This window comes from Scyliorhinus torazame, chromosome 11 (assembly GCF_047496885.1).
Source record: "Scyliorhinus torazame isolate Kashiwa2021f chromosome 11, sScyTor2.1, whole genome shotgun sequence".
NCBI lineage: Eukaryota > Metazoa > Chordata > Chondrichthyes > Carcharhiniformes > Scyliorhinidae > Scyliorhinus > Scyliorhinus torazame.
In genome coordinates, this window is record NC_092717.1 from 88,010,221 (window position 1) to 88,027,153 (window position 16,933).

The 16,933-nt window shown below is 48.8% G+C and overlaps 1 protein-coding gene across 3 annotated transcripts in view; it reads right to left on the reverse strand.

Annotated features, from left to right (window-relative positions):
- The window catches only part of rbbp8 (retinoblastoma binding protein 8), a 243,628-nt gene that overhangs the window by 26,314 nt on the left and 200,381 nt on the right, over nt 1-16,933 (reverse strand). For all 3 annotated transcript variants that reach the window (XM_072467446.1, XM_072467444.1, XM_072467445.1), the window contains exons 11-13: nt 16,041-16,143; nt 15,333-15,917; nt 3,847-3,979 (exon numbers count right to left, since the gene is read on the reverse strand). In XM_072467446.1, coding sequence (XP_072323547.1) covers nt 3,847-3,979; nt 15,333-15,917; nt 16,041-16,143 — 821 coding nt within the window. The remainder of the gene's footprint in view (nt 1-3,846; nt 3,980-15,332; nt 15,918-16,040; nt 16,144-16,933) is intronic.

The window sequence follows — 16,933 nt, forward strand, 5'->3', positions numbered from 1 at the left end:
TCCCGGAGTCGACTAGGCATGGCGTCTCGTGGCCGTTTATTAGTACCGTTGTCGTCGTCGTCTGGAGTGTCCGGGGCCGGGCTTGATCGAGCGTAATCGAAGCGAGCCGTGGTTGTAGTAGTGGAGTGGGGTCCATTGTTGCCGTCCAAGATGGCGGCGGGGATGAACAAAATGGCCGCCCCCATACATCGCACGTGGCTGGGGGGTCACAAGATGGCGGCGGGGGTGGACAAAATGGCCGCCCCCATGCGTCGTACAGGTCTGGGGCGGTCCAGGATGGCGGCGCCCCTCCTCCCCTCATGGTGGCCGGGACCCAAAATGGCGGCGTCTGCGGGTCGCACATGGTGTGCTGGGGGGGCTGGGGAGCGCTAGGACCGCGAGCGCTAGGACCGCGCGGAGCTCCCTCACCGCGAGCGCTAGGACCGCGCGGAGCTCCCTCACCGGGGACAGCGGTGGTCGGGGCCCAAGTCGGCGGCGCCGGCGGGTAATGCGTGGGGCCGCGAGCGCTGGGACCGTGCGGAGCTCCCTCGCCGGGGACAGCGGTGGTCGGGGCCCAAGTAGGTGGCGCTGGCGGGTCAGGCGTGGGGCGCGGGGTGGGGGTTAGGGTGGCGTTAGGGACGCGGAAAACTCCCTCCTCTCCGTGGAGTGTTGGCCGGGACCCAAAGCGGTAGCGCCGGCGGCGGGTCATGCATGGGCTGCGGGGAGGGGGGTTGGGGAGCGTAGGCGGCGTGCAGGGCTCCCAGTTCTCCCGGGACCGCGGTGGTCGGGACCCAGAGCGGCTGCGGCTGCGGGTCGTACATGGCGTGCTGGGGGGGGTTGGGGCGCGTAAACTGCTTGCAGGGCTCCCTGTGCTCCCGGGACGGCGGCGACCTCGCGGGGCCGGCACACAACCGCAAAATGATCCTTTTTCCCGCAGCTTTTGCAGATAGCTGTGCGGGCCGGGCAGCGCTGTCGGGGGTGTTTCGCCTGGCCGCAGAAATAACAGCGGGTGCCCCCGGTGCGACTCGGCGTTTGGACCGCGCAAGCCTGTGGCGTGTCCGGGGGGGGGGGGGTAGGGGGTTTGCCGCGACGGGTACGTACGGGGCCCAATGGGTTGCCGCGCGGTCGGGGCCGTAGGTGTGGGTATTACGCGCGGCCACGTCTAGGGAGGCTGCTAAGGCCCGTGCCTCTGAGAGTCCTAGCGACTCTTTTTCTAGAAGTCTTTGGCGGATTTGGGAGGATTGCATACCTGCCACAAAAGCATCGCGCATTAACATGTCCGTGTGTTCGTTTGCGTTCACTGACGGGCAGCTGCAGGCTCGTCCCAAAATCAGCAGCGCGGCGTAGAACTCGTCCATCGATTCTCCAGGAGCTTGCCGTCTCGTCGCGAGCTGGTAGCGAGCGTAGATTTGGTTAACTGGGCGAACGTAGAGACTTCTCAGTGCTGCGAACGCCGTCTGGAAATCGTCCGAGTCTTCGATGAGGGAGAAAATCTCCGTGCTCACCCTCGAGTGCAGGACCTGCAGTTTTTGGCCTTCTGAGACTCGGCCGGTGGTCGTTCTGAGGTAGGCCTCGATGCAAGTCTGCCAGTGCTTGAAGGCTGCTGCCGCGTTCACTGCGTGGGGGCTGATCCTCAGGCATTCCGGAATGATCCTGAGCTCCATAGTCCTTTTTAGGCACGCTTAATAAATTGTAGCGCACAAAGACTCCATGAGACGAATAGAGTGAAGTCGATGAGGCTTTATTAAGCGTGTCTGTTCCCCCGCAGCTCGATAGTAAGCTGGCCTGCGGGGGAAGACTCCGGCTTCTTATACTCTGCCTTCAGGGCGGAGCTTGAGGTCAACGGCCAACCAGGACCCGGGATCTGTCAGCCAATGACATTAGGGCTTCCAGTCCCACATGACCCCCAATACATACTACCACAGTGCCAATATTGATTATTGATGTTTGACACTGGTGAAGGCTTTGAAGCCCTACCAAATTTTCACCCCAAAGAAACGTTGAATGCCATTTAATGAGTGCTTCTTTCACGATTCAGTAAGGTTGCTGCAATAGACTGTAGCATTTGTGGGTTCCGAATTGGATGGTGGTTATGATGAAAAAGTCACTGGCCTGAAACATCTCTCTCTACACAGATGCAGCCTAACCTACTGAATTTTTCCCCCAGCATTTTCTGTTTTTATTTCAGATTTACAGCATTCTGTTGCATTCCACTTTTCCACAGTAGTTCTTTGTTCCACTGGAGTTGCATAAGTGTGGATGACAGATGAAACTGGATTAATGTTAGCTCATCAACTGTCACAGCCAGATTATCAGCTAGCACTCAGAAGTCACATATGAACAATGCATATTTAAGAGAAAGTACTGGAGGGCAACTTCTACACATCAACTGTCAATGATATCAGAAAGGGATAGGAAAAGTAAGTTGGGAGATGATTTAAAAATAGTGATTGGGGAAACCAGCCCGTTTATACTCAGTTGCCAGAGGGACCTATTAACAGGAGTGTTTTGCTGATCTGCATCAACGATAACTTGAATTTACATCCCAAGAACTGGGGCAAGTTGATCCTAGATAACAGAGATGAGGATTCCCTTCCAACTGCATAGAATTTACAGTTCGGAAAGTGTATTCAGTCCAACTAGTCCATGTTAGTGCTTATGCTTGACACCCACCTCCTCCCACCCCTCTTCATCTAATCCAACGTTCATATCTTTCCATTCCTTCCTCCCTCATGGATTTATAATTTCCCCTTAAGTGAATCCAATCACCTCAATATGCCAAAGATTGCAGGTTCTAGCCACTCTAAACTTTCATGAATACCCCTTTGAATTTGTGAGGGACGATTTATGTCCTCTAGTTCCGTACTTCAACAATTGTAACCATACTCTACGTTCATCCTATCGAACCACTTAATTATTTTGAAGACTCCTGAGGAGTATTCTTCAGTATAACCTATCAGTACTATCATCCTCAGTTAAACAATGGCCCAGCTGGTTTTCTCTGAAAATACATCAGCTCAAACACTGCAGCTGAACAATTAAGGAAAACCTTTTCCAATATCTCATTTTAAAACACATTATCTAGGCAATTTATTAAGTCTGTATGTAGCTCTACTCATTACAGACTTCAGTGGGAAAGCAGGCAGCCTGCTTCTCTGCCTCTCTACTGCTGCTGGTAGGTACACACACAAGAGCAGTGACATGCCACTAGTTTCTCATTCCCAGAAGTGCCCTCTGATTCTTACAATTATCATATATTGTGACAGGTTTATCATGTTTCTGTCCATTTGTACATTGATCATGCTGAAGCAATTAAACCCTTCCTCATTAAAGTGTTCTTTCATGTACTAGCACCTCTGATGTTACATTGCCTTTGGATCCTTGATTAATATAAACTATAAGACCACTCTCTCAATAAGGTGGTCACACTATTAATAAGCTCATCAAATCATTGCCGAAGGAAACAGTACAGGCCAATAGTTACATTCACAATGTGAAAGTGCCACTGGGCATGGGCACCATGCACACTGCACATAAATTTAAAGTGGTAAAATGGAGGAATGCCGACATATTTGATTAACTATCCAATATCAACCTGCACTGTGGGGCGAAGAAGGATCGAAGTAATATCACCAAATCACTGAATGATACCAGAAAATAACACTAATATTTCTTATTTAATATAGCGCATGCACATTTTGAAAATCTTTCCCAAATGAACAGAGTACTCAGTTACAAACCAAATCAGTTAGTACAAATGCAGAAGTTTCAATATTTTAAAGCAGTGAAGTATTATGCTGCGTTACTGAAGTCCAAATTTCAGTTCAATCATTTAAATGCTACAGAATAATTGGAACATCGACTTACCATCTTTATCAACATGTGTACATTTTACAATTGTTGCACATGGGTTTGGGTTTGGTTGAAGTACTGAAGTGGGCTCGGATTCTGTGGATGCTGTTTTTGCAATTTTCCTTGTGGGAACTTTCATTTCAAGATCCTGAGACGAGAATATGAAATACTTTTAAGTAAATTAATTTTCCCATATATTTTATATGTTGGTCAAGTTGGGGTCTTTAGCAGCAATATTGGTTTCTTGCACTTTTCGTGCAAGATGCCATCTTGGTAAAGAAACTGATGCATATGCTAGGAACAGTTGCCTTAGGCCAACAGCCAATTTTATTATCAAGGCCCGATTGATAATAAAATTGGCTGTTGGCTAAACGTTATTTTGATGGCTAGCACTTCAAGACCTTACTTAATGTAAGCTGAACAGAAGTGAAGAACTTGTTGCTGAGAATTTCCAGAACTCAAAGACATTTCATTGTTCACTTACTGCTGGAGATAGACTGCACTTGAACAGAACTTTTGAAATACATCAGGAAATTTTCTGGGAACCTTTAAAAACTCAAGCAACATTTTTCTCAGAAATCCTCTGAGAACTTCACCTAAACTGAGTGCTGAGACCTTACAGTCACCAGGAGAAAGGGAATGCTTGGTCATGGGGATCTTGCTATAGATCCACCTTAGTCTTGAGGAGGAATGAAAGCAGGTGAGAGCATAGTGACTACTGCAGGAGAGTGAGACAGGTTCCTTCACCCTTGAGGGTACAGAACATCCCTCCTCCTCTGAATCTTGAGTTCCACATCAGAGGGCCCATGTGCGCTCCTGCGTGGACTGAATTAGCCTGAAATATTCCATTGCATGTCAGCTAGTGCACTCCATGCCATCAGTGAATTTGGAGCACTAGAGGCTACATATACCACTCCATAAAAATTGCATCTGAATAGCGTTTGTGTGCGCTAAATTTTCAGGTTTTTGTTTTAGCACCTCCAGGCTCATTAAATCACGATAATCATCAATTATCTGCAAAGCCACGAACGGGATTCTCCGGCCGCGTTCGCCTGGTAATCTGAGAATCCTGTCCGAGGTCAATGGAGTTCACCATTGTACGGGGCTCGCCCGTGGCATCCTTGCGACAGGCAAGAAGGGAGAATCCAGCCCCACGTTTTCAAACTGGTATGTTTTATCAACAAACAACCACATGGTGTCCATTTTCAGGCTTTCATCAAAATAACCCCTTACAAATCTTGAAGAAGATATGGAATCAATTAATTTCATGATAAAATGGCACTTTAGTCATTGAAGTGAAAGGAAAGAGCCTTCACAATATCAGATATAATGGTCTATTCTAAAGTAAGTTTGGGTACTCACAAAATTTATTTGGGGTGGCCAATAGCATGAAACTGCTCTGGTAAAAGTACCTGCACAATTCAGTCTTGGATTTAATCAATCAGAGATATTGAACCTTGGTGTGCTGTTTGATCACAAGATCAACTTTCTCTTATATTCATTCACTACACCGCTTTCTTTCATTTTTGGACCATCACCTGTGTGTACCTTACCTTTACAATTACCAAAATCCTAACCTCATCATCTCAAAACTGGATTTCTCCAATGTCTTATTTGCTAGAAATCCCCAGGTTAACCACAAGTAGTAGAGCAGTGTCATCACAACCTTTTCATCTTCATTGTGCTTCAAAGCTGTGCATTCTTCAACTGGAGTGAAGAGGGAGATTTCTGCCAAGGTACCACTGACTTATGGGCAATGACGGAATAAACTGAAGTTTTGGATGCCTTTATTGTAATGCTTAAAACAGTATTCCATTAACTATTTCAATCCATGTATGAAGTAGTCATGAATATTATTTATAGGGCAGCCCGGTGTTGCAGTGGTTAGCACTGCTGCCTCACAGCGCCGAGGTCCCAGGTTCGATCCCGGCTCTGGGTCACTGTGTGTGGAGTTTGCACATTCTCCCAGTGTCTGAATGAGTTTCACCCCCACAACCCAAAGATGTGCAGGCTAGGGTGGATTGGCCAGGCTAAAATTGCCCCTTAATTGGAAAAAATGAAGTGGGTACTCTAAATTTAAAAAAATGATTATTTATGTTAGCAATTACTATAATGTGGACAATATATTAATTATGATTGTATTTAAGATTTAGAATTACACAAAATGTACAACGCAAGCAAGTCATTCAGCCTGAATTCCACTTCCCTGCAATTATCTCCATTTTCGCTTCTCCACATTTTTACTCCTCTATCAACATAAACACTCATCTTCTTCCCACCCTATCTATCTTCTTCACCTCAATCACTTCAGAGAGGGTACATCATACTGATTCCTGGGACGGCGGGACTGACGTATGGGACCAGATTGTGTTGATTAGGATTATATTCGCTGGAGTTCAGAAGAATCAGAGGGAATTCTTAGAAATCTATAAAATTCTAACAGGACTAGACAGGATAGATGCAGGAAGGATGTTCCTGATGGTGGGGATGACCAGAACCAGGGGTTATAGTCTAAAGATACAGGTAAACCTTTTAGGGCTGAGAGGAGGAAAAATGTCTTCACCCAGAGAGTGGTAAGCCTGTGGAATTCGCTACCACAGGAAACAGTCAAGGCCAAAACATATGTTTTCAAGAAAGAGTAAGATATAGCTCTTCGGACTAAAGGGATCCAAAGATATGGGGGAAAAGCAGCAACAGATTACGGAGTTGGATGGTCAGCCATGGTCATATTGAATGGCAGAGCAGGCTCCAAGGGCCAAATGGCCTACTCTTGCTCCTATTTCCGATATTTCCTGTGGTAACGATTTTCACATTCTCCAGTCTCTGGGTGAAGAGGTTTCTTCTGAACACGGTTTGAATCCTTGAGTGTCCATCTTATTCTGATGGTTAGTTTTTCTCTTCGCCACAAATGGAAAAGACAATCTGTGCCTCGTCTATCAAAATGTTACATAATTTTAAGGAACCTATCAGGTTCCGGCCTTCTCTTTTCAAGGGACGAGGCACCCCATTTGTTCATAATTTCTCGATTGGTGTAACTTCACATTTTTGACATCTCACTTGCAGATTATGTTTGCACCCTCTCCATTGCATCAACATCATTGTTATAGTACAGCAATGAGGGGATTTCCGGTGGCGTGGGTGAGCAGGGCGGCCGCAGCACCAAGAACTCCTGCCAGTGGCCGCGATTCCAGGGAAATCCCCGAGTCTTCACGTACCCCCCGACTATCGTCGGCCTTTGGGGCCATCACAAGCAGCCAGCGTGGCTGGTTAAAAACCGGCGAAGAACCCCGCGCGGGTGTCGGGCGGCGGGGGCTGAGGCGCTGGGCCCAGTGTGGCGTCGAGGTCAGAGCAGCGAGGGCGGAGCTACGAGGAGGCCGAGGCGACAGGCCCGAGGCCAGGGCACTATGTAGAGAAGGTGCTCCACGTTGGATGGCTCCCACCTAGGAGGAAGAAAGAAGGCTGAAGCCTGGTCCCAGGAGAGGTCTGGGTGATTGCAGAGGAGAAAGAAAGAAGGTTTAAGGGAGTTTGGTAAATGTTTTCTTTTCTCTCCCCTTTTTTTTTCAAAAAAAGAATAAGTCAGATTGATGAAGGACAGGAGGGTGAAGGGGGAGAGAGGAGAAAAGAAAGAAGATAAAAAACAATAAGCCGCTAAAGGATGCGAAGAGCAGCATCGAAGAAAGGAGGAAACGTGGGTTCGCCGCTGAAGGAGAAGACGAGCAAAAGTGTTGACAGGATGGCGGAAGCCGAACTGAAAGATGGGGCCGCACTACTTACGGTGGAGAAGAAAGAAGAAGAAAGAAAGAAAATCGCTTATTGTCACAAGTAGGCTTCAATGAAGTTACTGTGAAAAGTCCCTAGTCGCCACATTCCGGCGCCTGTTCGGGGAGGCTGTTACGGGAATTGAACCATGCTGCTGGCCTGCCTTGGTCTGCTTTAAAGCCAGCGATTTAGCCCTGTGCTAAACAGCCCCTGTCTAGCCCTGTGCTAAACAGAGATGACCGAGGTGATGGCGGTGGAGCTGGAAAAACAGTTTGCGAGGCACATGGAGGCCTTGAGGAAGGAGACGGCGGTCGCGTTGAAGTCATTGGTGGAGGAGGCAATCGGCCCAGTGAAGGTGGCGGTGGCAAAGGCATCGGCCAAGGTGAGAGAGCAGGGTGAGAAGATGAAGGAAGTGGAGGACACAGCGACCAGGTCACCTCGATGGGGGACGAGCTGCGGAGTGTGGTGGAGTTAACAGAGGACTCCGAGCAAAGCTGGAAGACTTGGAAAACCGCTCAAGGCGGCACAATTTGAGAATTGTGGGCTTGCCCGAAGGGACAGAGGGCCCCAGGCCAACACAATAATTTGCTAAGAAGTTGGCGGAGCTGATGGGGGAGGGGGAGAGCCCCACCCTGTACGAGCTAGACCGAGCTCATCGGTCATTAAGGCCGAAGCCCAAAGTGAACGAGCCGCCAAGGGCAGTAATTATCTGCTTCCATAAGTTTTGCATGAAGGAGAAGGTATTAAGCTGGGCGAAGCAGGAGCGTGAGGTGCTGTGGGATGGTACTACGGTTCGGATCTACCAGGACTTGACGGTGGAGTTGGCAAAAAGACGAGCAGTGTTTGGGCGAGTGAAGGCGGCTTTGTACAAAAGGGGGTGCGATTTGGTATGGTGTACCCAGCGAAGTTGAGAGTAACATATAACGCCAAAGACTTTTATTTTGAGACAGCGGAGGCGGCTGAGGCGTTCGTGAGGGCAGAAGGCTTGGGACAGACGTGAAGAGTGGAACTGAAGAGAGACTGTGGACTGTGTTTGAGCAGCTGGAAAATGTATAAATGTTACAACTTTCTTTTTACTGATTTGTATTGCAATTTACTTCTCTTTGCAGTGTTACAGAGATCAAGTTAATGGCGTTCTGTGTTGCGACGGTTAAATGTTATGTTAGTGAATTGAAGGGGTTGGATTGTTGGGTTTGTTTTGGTGTTTCTTTCTCTGGGACTGGATGGAAGGGGGAGAGATGTCTTGGCCGGGGGAGCCACCCGCACTAGCTAACTAAAGTCAGTTAGTGAACGGGGGTGAGGTGAGAGGAGGGCTGCGGACGTTGGAGCCTGGATAGCAGGCTTCAATGGCCCTACGAGGCGAGCGAGAGGGGGGGGGGGGGGGATGGATGTTGGGGGATGTTTTTGTAGGGGGGGTTCTTGGGAGGGGGGGGGGGGGAAGGGGTTCGATGTTAACAATGGACAGGGGCGGGTCAGGCTTATGGGGTAGAGCCCGGTGGTATGGTGATGGTGGATAAGAAAGGGGGGAGGGGGGTTAGAGACCCCCAGTACGGATAGTCACGTGGAACATAAGAGGGCTAGGAGGTCCAGTCAAGAGGTCAAGGGTGCTTGCGCATCGCATCTTAAAAGTTTGAAAGCCGATGTAGCAATGCTAAAGGAGACTCACTTGAGGGTGAAGGACCAGGTGAGACTTAAAAAGGGCTGGGTTAGCCAAGTGTTTCACTCCGGATTTGATGGAAGGGCTCGAGGGGTAGCGGTGTTGGTCAGCAAAAGGGTACGCTTCCAGATGGAGGTGGTGGTGGCAGATCAGGGGGGTAGATATGTGATTGTGGCAGGGGCGCTGGACGGGAGATTAATGGCGCTATTAAGTGTATATGGTCCCAATTGGGACGATGTGGGATTAGCGAGGAAGGTGTTTGGGGCCATTCCCGACTTGGACACGCATGAGCTGATTGTTGGGGTGTCTGGAACTTGGTGCAGGAGCCAAGGTTGGACAGATCACGGCCGCGCTCGCTGGTCTCATCGGGGGGGGGGGGGGGCGAAGGCGCTGGCTGGGTTAATGGTGGAAATGGGAGGGATGGACCCTTGGAGGTTCCTGCACCCAAGGGAACGGGAGTCTCAGCGGTCCATAAGGTATACTCGTGGGTCAACTTTTTTGTGGTGGGAAATGATTTGCTGGCTGGAGTCAAGGGGTCAGAATACTCTGCAATTGCAGTGTCAGATCACACTCCACATTGGGTGGATATGGTGCTGGAGAAGGCGGCAGCGCAGAGACCCGGGTGGAAACTGGATGTGGGGCTTTTGGGGAACCAAGTGCTCTGTGAGAAAATTGAAATGGTAATTAAGGAATATGTAGGGTTCAATTGTACGGGTGAGGTGTCGAAGGCAGTCGTCTGGGAGGCTCTAAAGGCGATGGTGAGGGGTGAGGTAATTTCTTTTAAGGCCAGGGTGGACAAAGAGGAGAGGTTGGAGCGGCAGACGGTAATAGATGAGATGTTGGAGGTAGATAGGAGGTATGCAGAAGATGGGGACCCAGTGAAGCTGGAAAAGAGGAAGGAACTACAGGCGCGCATCGACCGACTGTCCACCAGGAAGGCGGTGCGCCAACTGACACGAGCAAGGAGTGCAGTTTATGAACATGGAGATGTTAACAGGTCAGCTCCGGAGGGAGGCAGCGGCAAAGGAAATTCTTCAGGTGAGGGATAGGGCAGGGAAGTTGGTGGTGGCTCCAGTGCTGATTAACAAGGTTTTTGAGGCGTTTTATGAGAGGTTGTACAAGTCAGAGCCACCCAGGAGAGACCGTGAGATGCAGGAATTTCTAGATGGGTTGGAGTACCTAAGGCTAGGGGAGGGGGACAGGGCTACATTAGAAGGAGCAATAGTGGAGCAGGAGATAAAGGATGCGATTGGGAGGATGCAGTCGGGGAAGGTGGCAGGGCCGACTGGGTTTCCGGTGGAATATTATCAAAAATTCAAGGATAGGTTGGCACCCCTGATGGGGGGGGGGATGTTTGAAGAGGCGATAGGGAAGGGGGTGTTGCCGCAAACCTTGGGGAAGGCATTGATTTTCCTGTTGCTAAAAAAAGATAAGGATCCGACGGAGTGTGGGTCGTATCGGCCCATATCACCTCTGAATGTGGACGCAAAAGTATTGGCGAAGGTACTGGCGGGTAGGCTGGAGGAGTGCCTCCCGAAGGTGATAGGGGAGGATCAGACGGGGTTCGTGAAAGGGAGGCAGCTGTTTTCGAACATTAGGAGGGTTTTGAACATTGTTATGGCACCGGCGGAAGGGAAGGAAACAGAGGTAGTTGTGGCATTGGATGCCGAGAAGGCTTTTGATCGGGTAGAATTGGGGTACCTGATGGCAGTTCTGGAGCGGTTTGAGATTGGACCAAGATTGCTGTTTGCACTGGTGATTGAGCTGTTGGCCATCGCATTGAGAAGTTCAGGAGCATGGAAAGGAATAGTGCGGGGGCGGGGGCGGGGGGGGGGGGGGAAATAGAGCATAGGGTGTCATTCTATGCCGACGACTTTCTGCTGTATGTGTCGGAATCGAGTGCGTCGATAGGAGGAATATTAGAGCTACTGCGGGTATTTGGGTCTTTCTCGGGGTACAATCTGAATCTGGACAAGAGTGAGTATTTTGTGGTGTCTCGGCCGGGGGTGGGGGCAGGGGTGGGGGGGCTGCCATTCTGTAGGGCAGGGACTCACTTTAGGTATCTGGGGGTGCAGGTTGCCCGGAAGTGGGGGAGGCTTCGCAGGTACAACATCACTAGTTTACTGGGGAGAGTGAAAGCCGATCTGGCAAGGTGGGATGTCCTTCCTCTGTCACTGGCGGGTGGGGTACAAGTGGTTAAAATGAATGTGTTGCCGCGATTTCTGTTTATTTTTCAATGCCTACCAATTTTCCTGCCAAAGTCTTTTTTCAGGGAGATTGAGGGAACGATTACCTCGTTCATATGAGGAGGGAAGATGGCCAGAGTGAGAAAGGTGCGGCTACAGAGGGGAAGGCAGGCAGGGGGTATGGGTCTCCCGAACCTGTTGGACTACTACTGGCAGCGAATGTGGAGAAGGTGCGGAGCTGGGTCAGAGGGGTTGATTCCCAGTGGGTCAGAATGGAGGAGTTTGTGCAGGGGATCGGGGCTGAAGGCACTTGCAACAGCGCCGCTCCCGATAGCTCCGGGGAAATACTCGGGGAGTCCGGTAATATTAGCTTCATTGAAAATCTGAAGGCAGTTTCGCTAGCAGTTCAGGTTGGGGGTAGGGTCAAGGGAAATGCCGATTCGGGGGAACCACAGATTTGAGCCAAGGAGGTGGGATGGAAGTTTTCGGAAATGGGAAGAGAGGGGGATTAAGACGCTAAAAGATTTGTTTCTTCGGGTTCGGTTTGCAGGATTGAGGGAGCTGGAGGCGAAGTATGGGCTGGAGCAGGGAGAAGTGTTTAGGTACATGCAGGTTCGGGATTTTGCCAGGAAGGAGATACAGAGCTTCTCAGAGGAACCGGCCTCCACATTGCTGGAGGAGGTGCTGACGACAAGGGGACTGGAGAAGGGGGCAGTGTCAGCGGAGCTATTTTGGAAGAGGATAAGACTGGAAGGGATCAAAGCAAAGTGGGAGGAAGAGCAGGGAGAGGTTATAGAGGAGGGGGTCTAGTGTGAGGTGCTCCGGAGAGTGAATGCCTCCACCTCATGTGCAAGGTTGGGGCTGATACAGCTGAAGGTGGTATAGAGAGCGCACCTCACGAGGGTGAGGATGAGCCGATTCTTTGAAGGAGTAAAAGATGTGTGTGAGCGTTGCGGGGGGGGGGGGGGAGGCGGGCTAATCACGTTCATATGTTTTAGTCCTGTCCAAAGCTAGGAGAGTACTGGAAGGGGGTGTTTAGGGTAGTTTCCAAGGTGGTGCGTGTGAAACTGGACCCGGGCCCCTGGGAGGCCATATTCGGGGTGTCGGACCAGCCAGGGTTGGAAACGGGTGCGGAGGCAGATATCATAGCCTTCGCCTCGTTGATCGCCCGAAGGCGGATCCTGCTGGGATAGAGAGCAGCCTCTCCACCCAGTGCCCTGGCATGGCGGGGGGACCTGTTGGAATACTTGACCCTTGAGAAGGTTAAGTTCGAATTGAGGGGAAGCTCGGAGGGGTTCTACAAGTCATGGGCACTATTTACTATGCACTTTCAAGAACTGGATAACATCGAACATAGTTGGGGGGGGGGGGGGGGGTGGGTGGGAGGGGTGGGGGGGGTAGGGGGCTGTGTATATTAAGGGTGACTGGGTAATCCCTGATTCCTTTTTGTCATTTGTTTATGTAAACATGCGGGCTGATGTTTGGGGGTTGGTGGGAGGATGGGATCATTGTTATTGTTATGGGGATTGACATATCTGTTGCTGATTATTGTTTATTGTTGATGGGTGTAAATGCAAAAGAAAATGTGAAAAAGGAAAATAAAAATATTTTTTAAAAATTAAAATAGTACAACAATGAGAATTGTACACAGTGCTCAAAAGGTTTGATATAAGCTTGGCATAGCTTCTCTACTTCTCCTTTCTATCCTCTGCAATTAAACCCTATTGTGTGGAAATGTAGGTAAAGTTACATCTGCATTAACCTCGTCTACTATCTCTCTTAACTAAAGAGATAACAATAGAAAGACTTTCTCTTCTGAAATCTCTGCTGAATATTCAGTTTTAGTTATTACCAAATATTTTTCTATTTTCTTTTTTGATAAGGTTTCCATTATTTTTCCTGGTACTATTGTTAAGCTGCCTGTCTGTAGTTTCTTTGACATGGTCCATCTTCCTTCTTAAATATACGCACTGTGTTAGCTATCTGCCAGTCCTCTGGGCACTAAAACCCAAATTAAGTGTATGGAATTGTGCCTCTGCAATCTTTCCCCTAGATACATTTAGAATACATCGTGATCTATCCAGACCACAGTTGTATCCTCAGAATTTGATTACTTTATTTCATACTTCTCTCTTTTAATTCTGGTTGTATCATTTCTAATCTTATGTTCTGCTGCTCTGTCTAACTGATCTGAAGCAAAGTAACTTCCTCGGAGTGGCAATCTCTGGCAGATTGCCACTCTCGACATACTTGCCTTCACTGGGATTCCAAAGTCCATGTGTCACCCAACCTTCCTCACTCGGGCTGGTAAAGACAGGAGCAGCGAAGCGTGCACTCGGCAGCATTGGCGTGGAGTAACTGCCGAGTGCACAGAACCAAGTTGGAAGGGGGGGGGGGGTGCAAGGAGGGTCAAATCAGGTCCGACTGGGGAGAGAAGGGGGTGGAGTGGTGGGTCCCCTGGAGGGTCATTTTCCTGGGGGCTGTCCCATGCGGGCCTGGGCGTTTAAATAGTTAGAAGTGATTTTTTTCCCCCTCTATCTTTTTCAGAGTAACTATCAAAGTTAAACTGGCAGAACCACCTGAAATCAGTGATTTAAATCGCTTCTGTTGGATGGTTCCCAGCTCAGCGCAATTGTCCAGAGCAAGTTAGTACTTCTGAGTAATTGCTGGGTTAACCTTTACTTGGGAACTTCTTAGCGGGATTCTCCAGTGCATCATAGGGGGAGCCCTAAATGCAACATTGGGGAACCGGGAAGTTATTTACCATTTCTGCCATTTCACTATCTCAGAGTCTGATTTTATCCTGTAAATTTCTTCATGAACCCCATTCCCTACCTGACTTTCCTTTGCATGTTTCTAGAGAATATTGTACTGCTGCTTTATGTTCCTTGATAATTTAATCATTCCTCTTTGCCTTCCTCATTGTTTTGATTTCACTCCCAATCTCTACATATTCACTCTTGCCATGCGCCCCACTGCTATCCTTATACTTACTATCTGTTTTGGTTTATTCCCTATTGCCAGATCTGGCAGCTAATCTTCCCTTGACAAGCCTTTTACCTATTGAGTTAAAATGACGCCCTGTACACATTGTAGAAATATCATCCCCTTATACCGTTTATCTCTCTCTTCTGGCCAATTAATTTCGAGGGTAGTTGAAATTTTCCACTATTATTATTCCATCTGTGGAATATATTATGTACACACATTCTATTCCACATAGATTTTTACTTCAACTTTCAGCTAAAATTTCCAGTTTCACATCATCTTCTGAGCCTTCAAATGCAAGCATATTTTTTTCACCATCTTGGACCTCCCAGTTCAACATCTGCGATGAGGAACAAGCAAAAAGTACAACCACCCTGCTGCCAGTGCATCTTCACCTCCACCTGCATACAGCAGCCTGGTGGAAATATCCTGATTTGACCTGTGTATCCATGTGAGAAAGCTGGCTCGCTGCCTCCCTGCAGCAAAGTTGACACAGCACCAGTTCAGTAGAGTGGAAGAACCAGATCTGTATCTATGGTGTCATTTTTCCCACAAAGGGTAGTAGAAATGTGGAATGATATTACCAGAAGCCTGTGAATGCTGAATTTTTTATATAGATTTCAAGACGGATATATATTAATGTGAGGTAAGGGTATCAGGGAAATGGAACAATAGGAGATGAATGGAGTTGAGGCTGAGGTCAGCCATGATTTAACTGAATGGCAAAACAAGCTCAAGGCTGAATGACCTACTGCGGTTTCCACTTATCCCGACATGCAATGCCAAAGCACTTATTACCTTCATCATTTTCCTGTTAATCCATTATTCTGTAATGGAGACACTACACAAATTGTCACAATTGCTAAGCGAAAGATGAGTAGGTTACATTACTATATATACATGAAACATACCTTTAGATCATTAAGAAGTTGCTCTTTCCGAGTAACGTTACTGGGTTGTAGTTGAGAATATCTACAACTGGATGAATCTCCATCCCCTCCATTCTTTTCACTTTTTATTTTAACATCTTGACATATTTCATTACGAGGTCTCCCAATGATCTCTTGCAGGTAAGTATCGTCTTGAGGATCCTTAGTAACTCCATTGTAGGTTCTTCTGAAATTTGTTGTCTTTATACTTGGTTTCAGGCATTCCAGTGGGGTAACCTTAATTAGTTTACTGCACACTTCATCTTTTCCTTGGCTTCTAACTTCCAACCGGCCACTAGAAACATGGTCAGACAAGTCCAGTGGCTTGTCAAGATTATCATTGTTCACAGAAACAGCTTTCTCTAATTTTGATGGAAGATTTTCTTTATTAAATGAAGGCTTTTCACAATTAGTGGGAGAATCCCTTTCGTCTTCTATTTTTTTCCTTTTTGCCAATCTGTTAGCTGTAGGCTGACAGGCAGTGTTCCCAGACATAACTTCAATGAGCTTTTTTGGAATCTTGTGTTCTCCCATCTTAGATTCTTCAAGGAATTGTTCAATTTTAATCTGGTAATCAAAGAATGAAATAAGAGCTAAACCTTTAGTCTTTGGATTTCGTATTTGAACATGTCCAAGAAATTCTGACTCTTGAAAAGAAGCTCTTTGACTAAATAAAGGTGATCTACTTACTGCTGGATCAGGAAAATCTTTAGCAGAACCTCCAAATACAGGAGACATACACTGAGAAACCCAGTTCCTACACCCTTCATCTGCTTCTGTTGCATAAGGAAACCTAAAAGAACATTTTAGACTTTAGTTGCCTTCTCTCAATAGGAGAGTGAATAATAACAAGTTATGGCATTTGATAGACAGGTGGGCATTCTACATATGATAAAATCCCAGTCCCAATCCCTCGTACCCCATTTCTCCCAGTGTCAACACCACTGCCCAGCCTAGGCCCTCCACCAGTCCCAATCCCTCGTACCCCGGGCGGGATTCTCTCATCGGGCGGCTAAGTGCTGATGCCGTCGTAAAAACTGGATGTTTTACTCTGGCATTGGCGTCCGTTCCGGGACCCCATTCTCCGGCCCACAGTGCGCACGGCGCTGGAGCGGCCCATGCCGCTCCAGCTGCCGATCCCAGCCTGAACCCGGCGCCGTGGGGTCCACGCACGCGCAGTTAGCCCGGCGCCAACTAGCGGCATGCGCAGTGGCCTTCTTCCCCGTGCCGGCCCTGACGCCAAATGGCGCAGGGCTACAGGAGCCGGCACGGAGGAAAGGAGGTCCCCCGACAGAGAGGCCAGCCCGCCAATTGGTGGGCCCTGATCACGGGTCAGGCCACTACGGAGGCTCCCCTCCCCAGGGTCAGACCTTCCCCTCCCCCCCCACAGGCCACCCCCGGACACTTCAAGGCCGAGGTCCCGCCGGCTCAGAGGATGTTAGAACGGCGCCAGCGGGACTCTGCTTTTTGTTGAAAGCCGCTCGGCCCATCCAGGCCGGAGAATCGGCGCGCCGGCCCGGGCCGGAAAGTCGGCGCATACCCCGACTGGCGTCGCGCCGGCCCCAGTGGCGCCGATTCTCCGC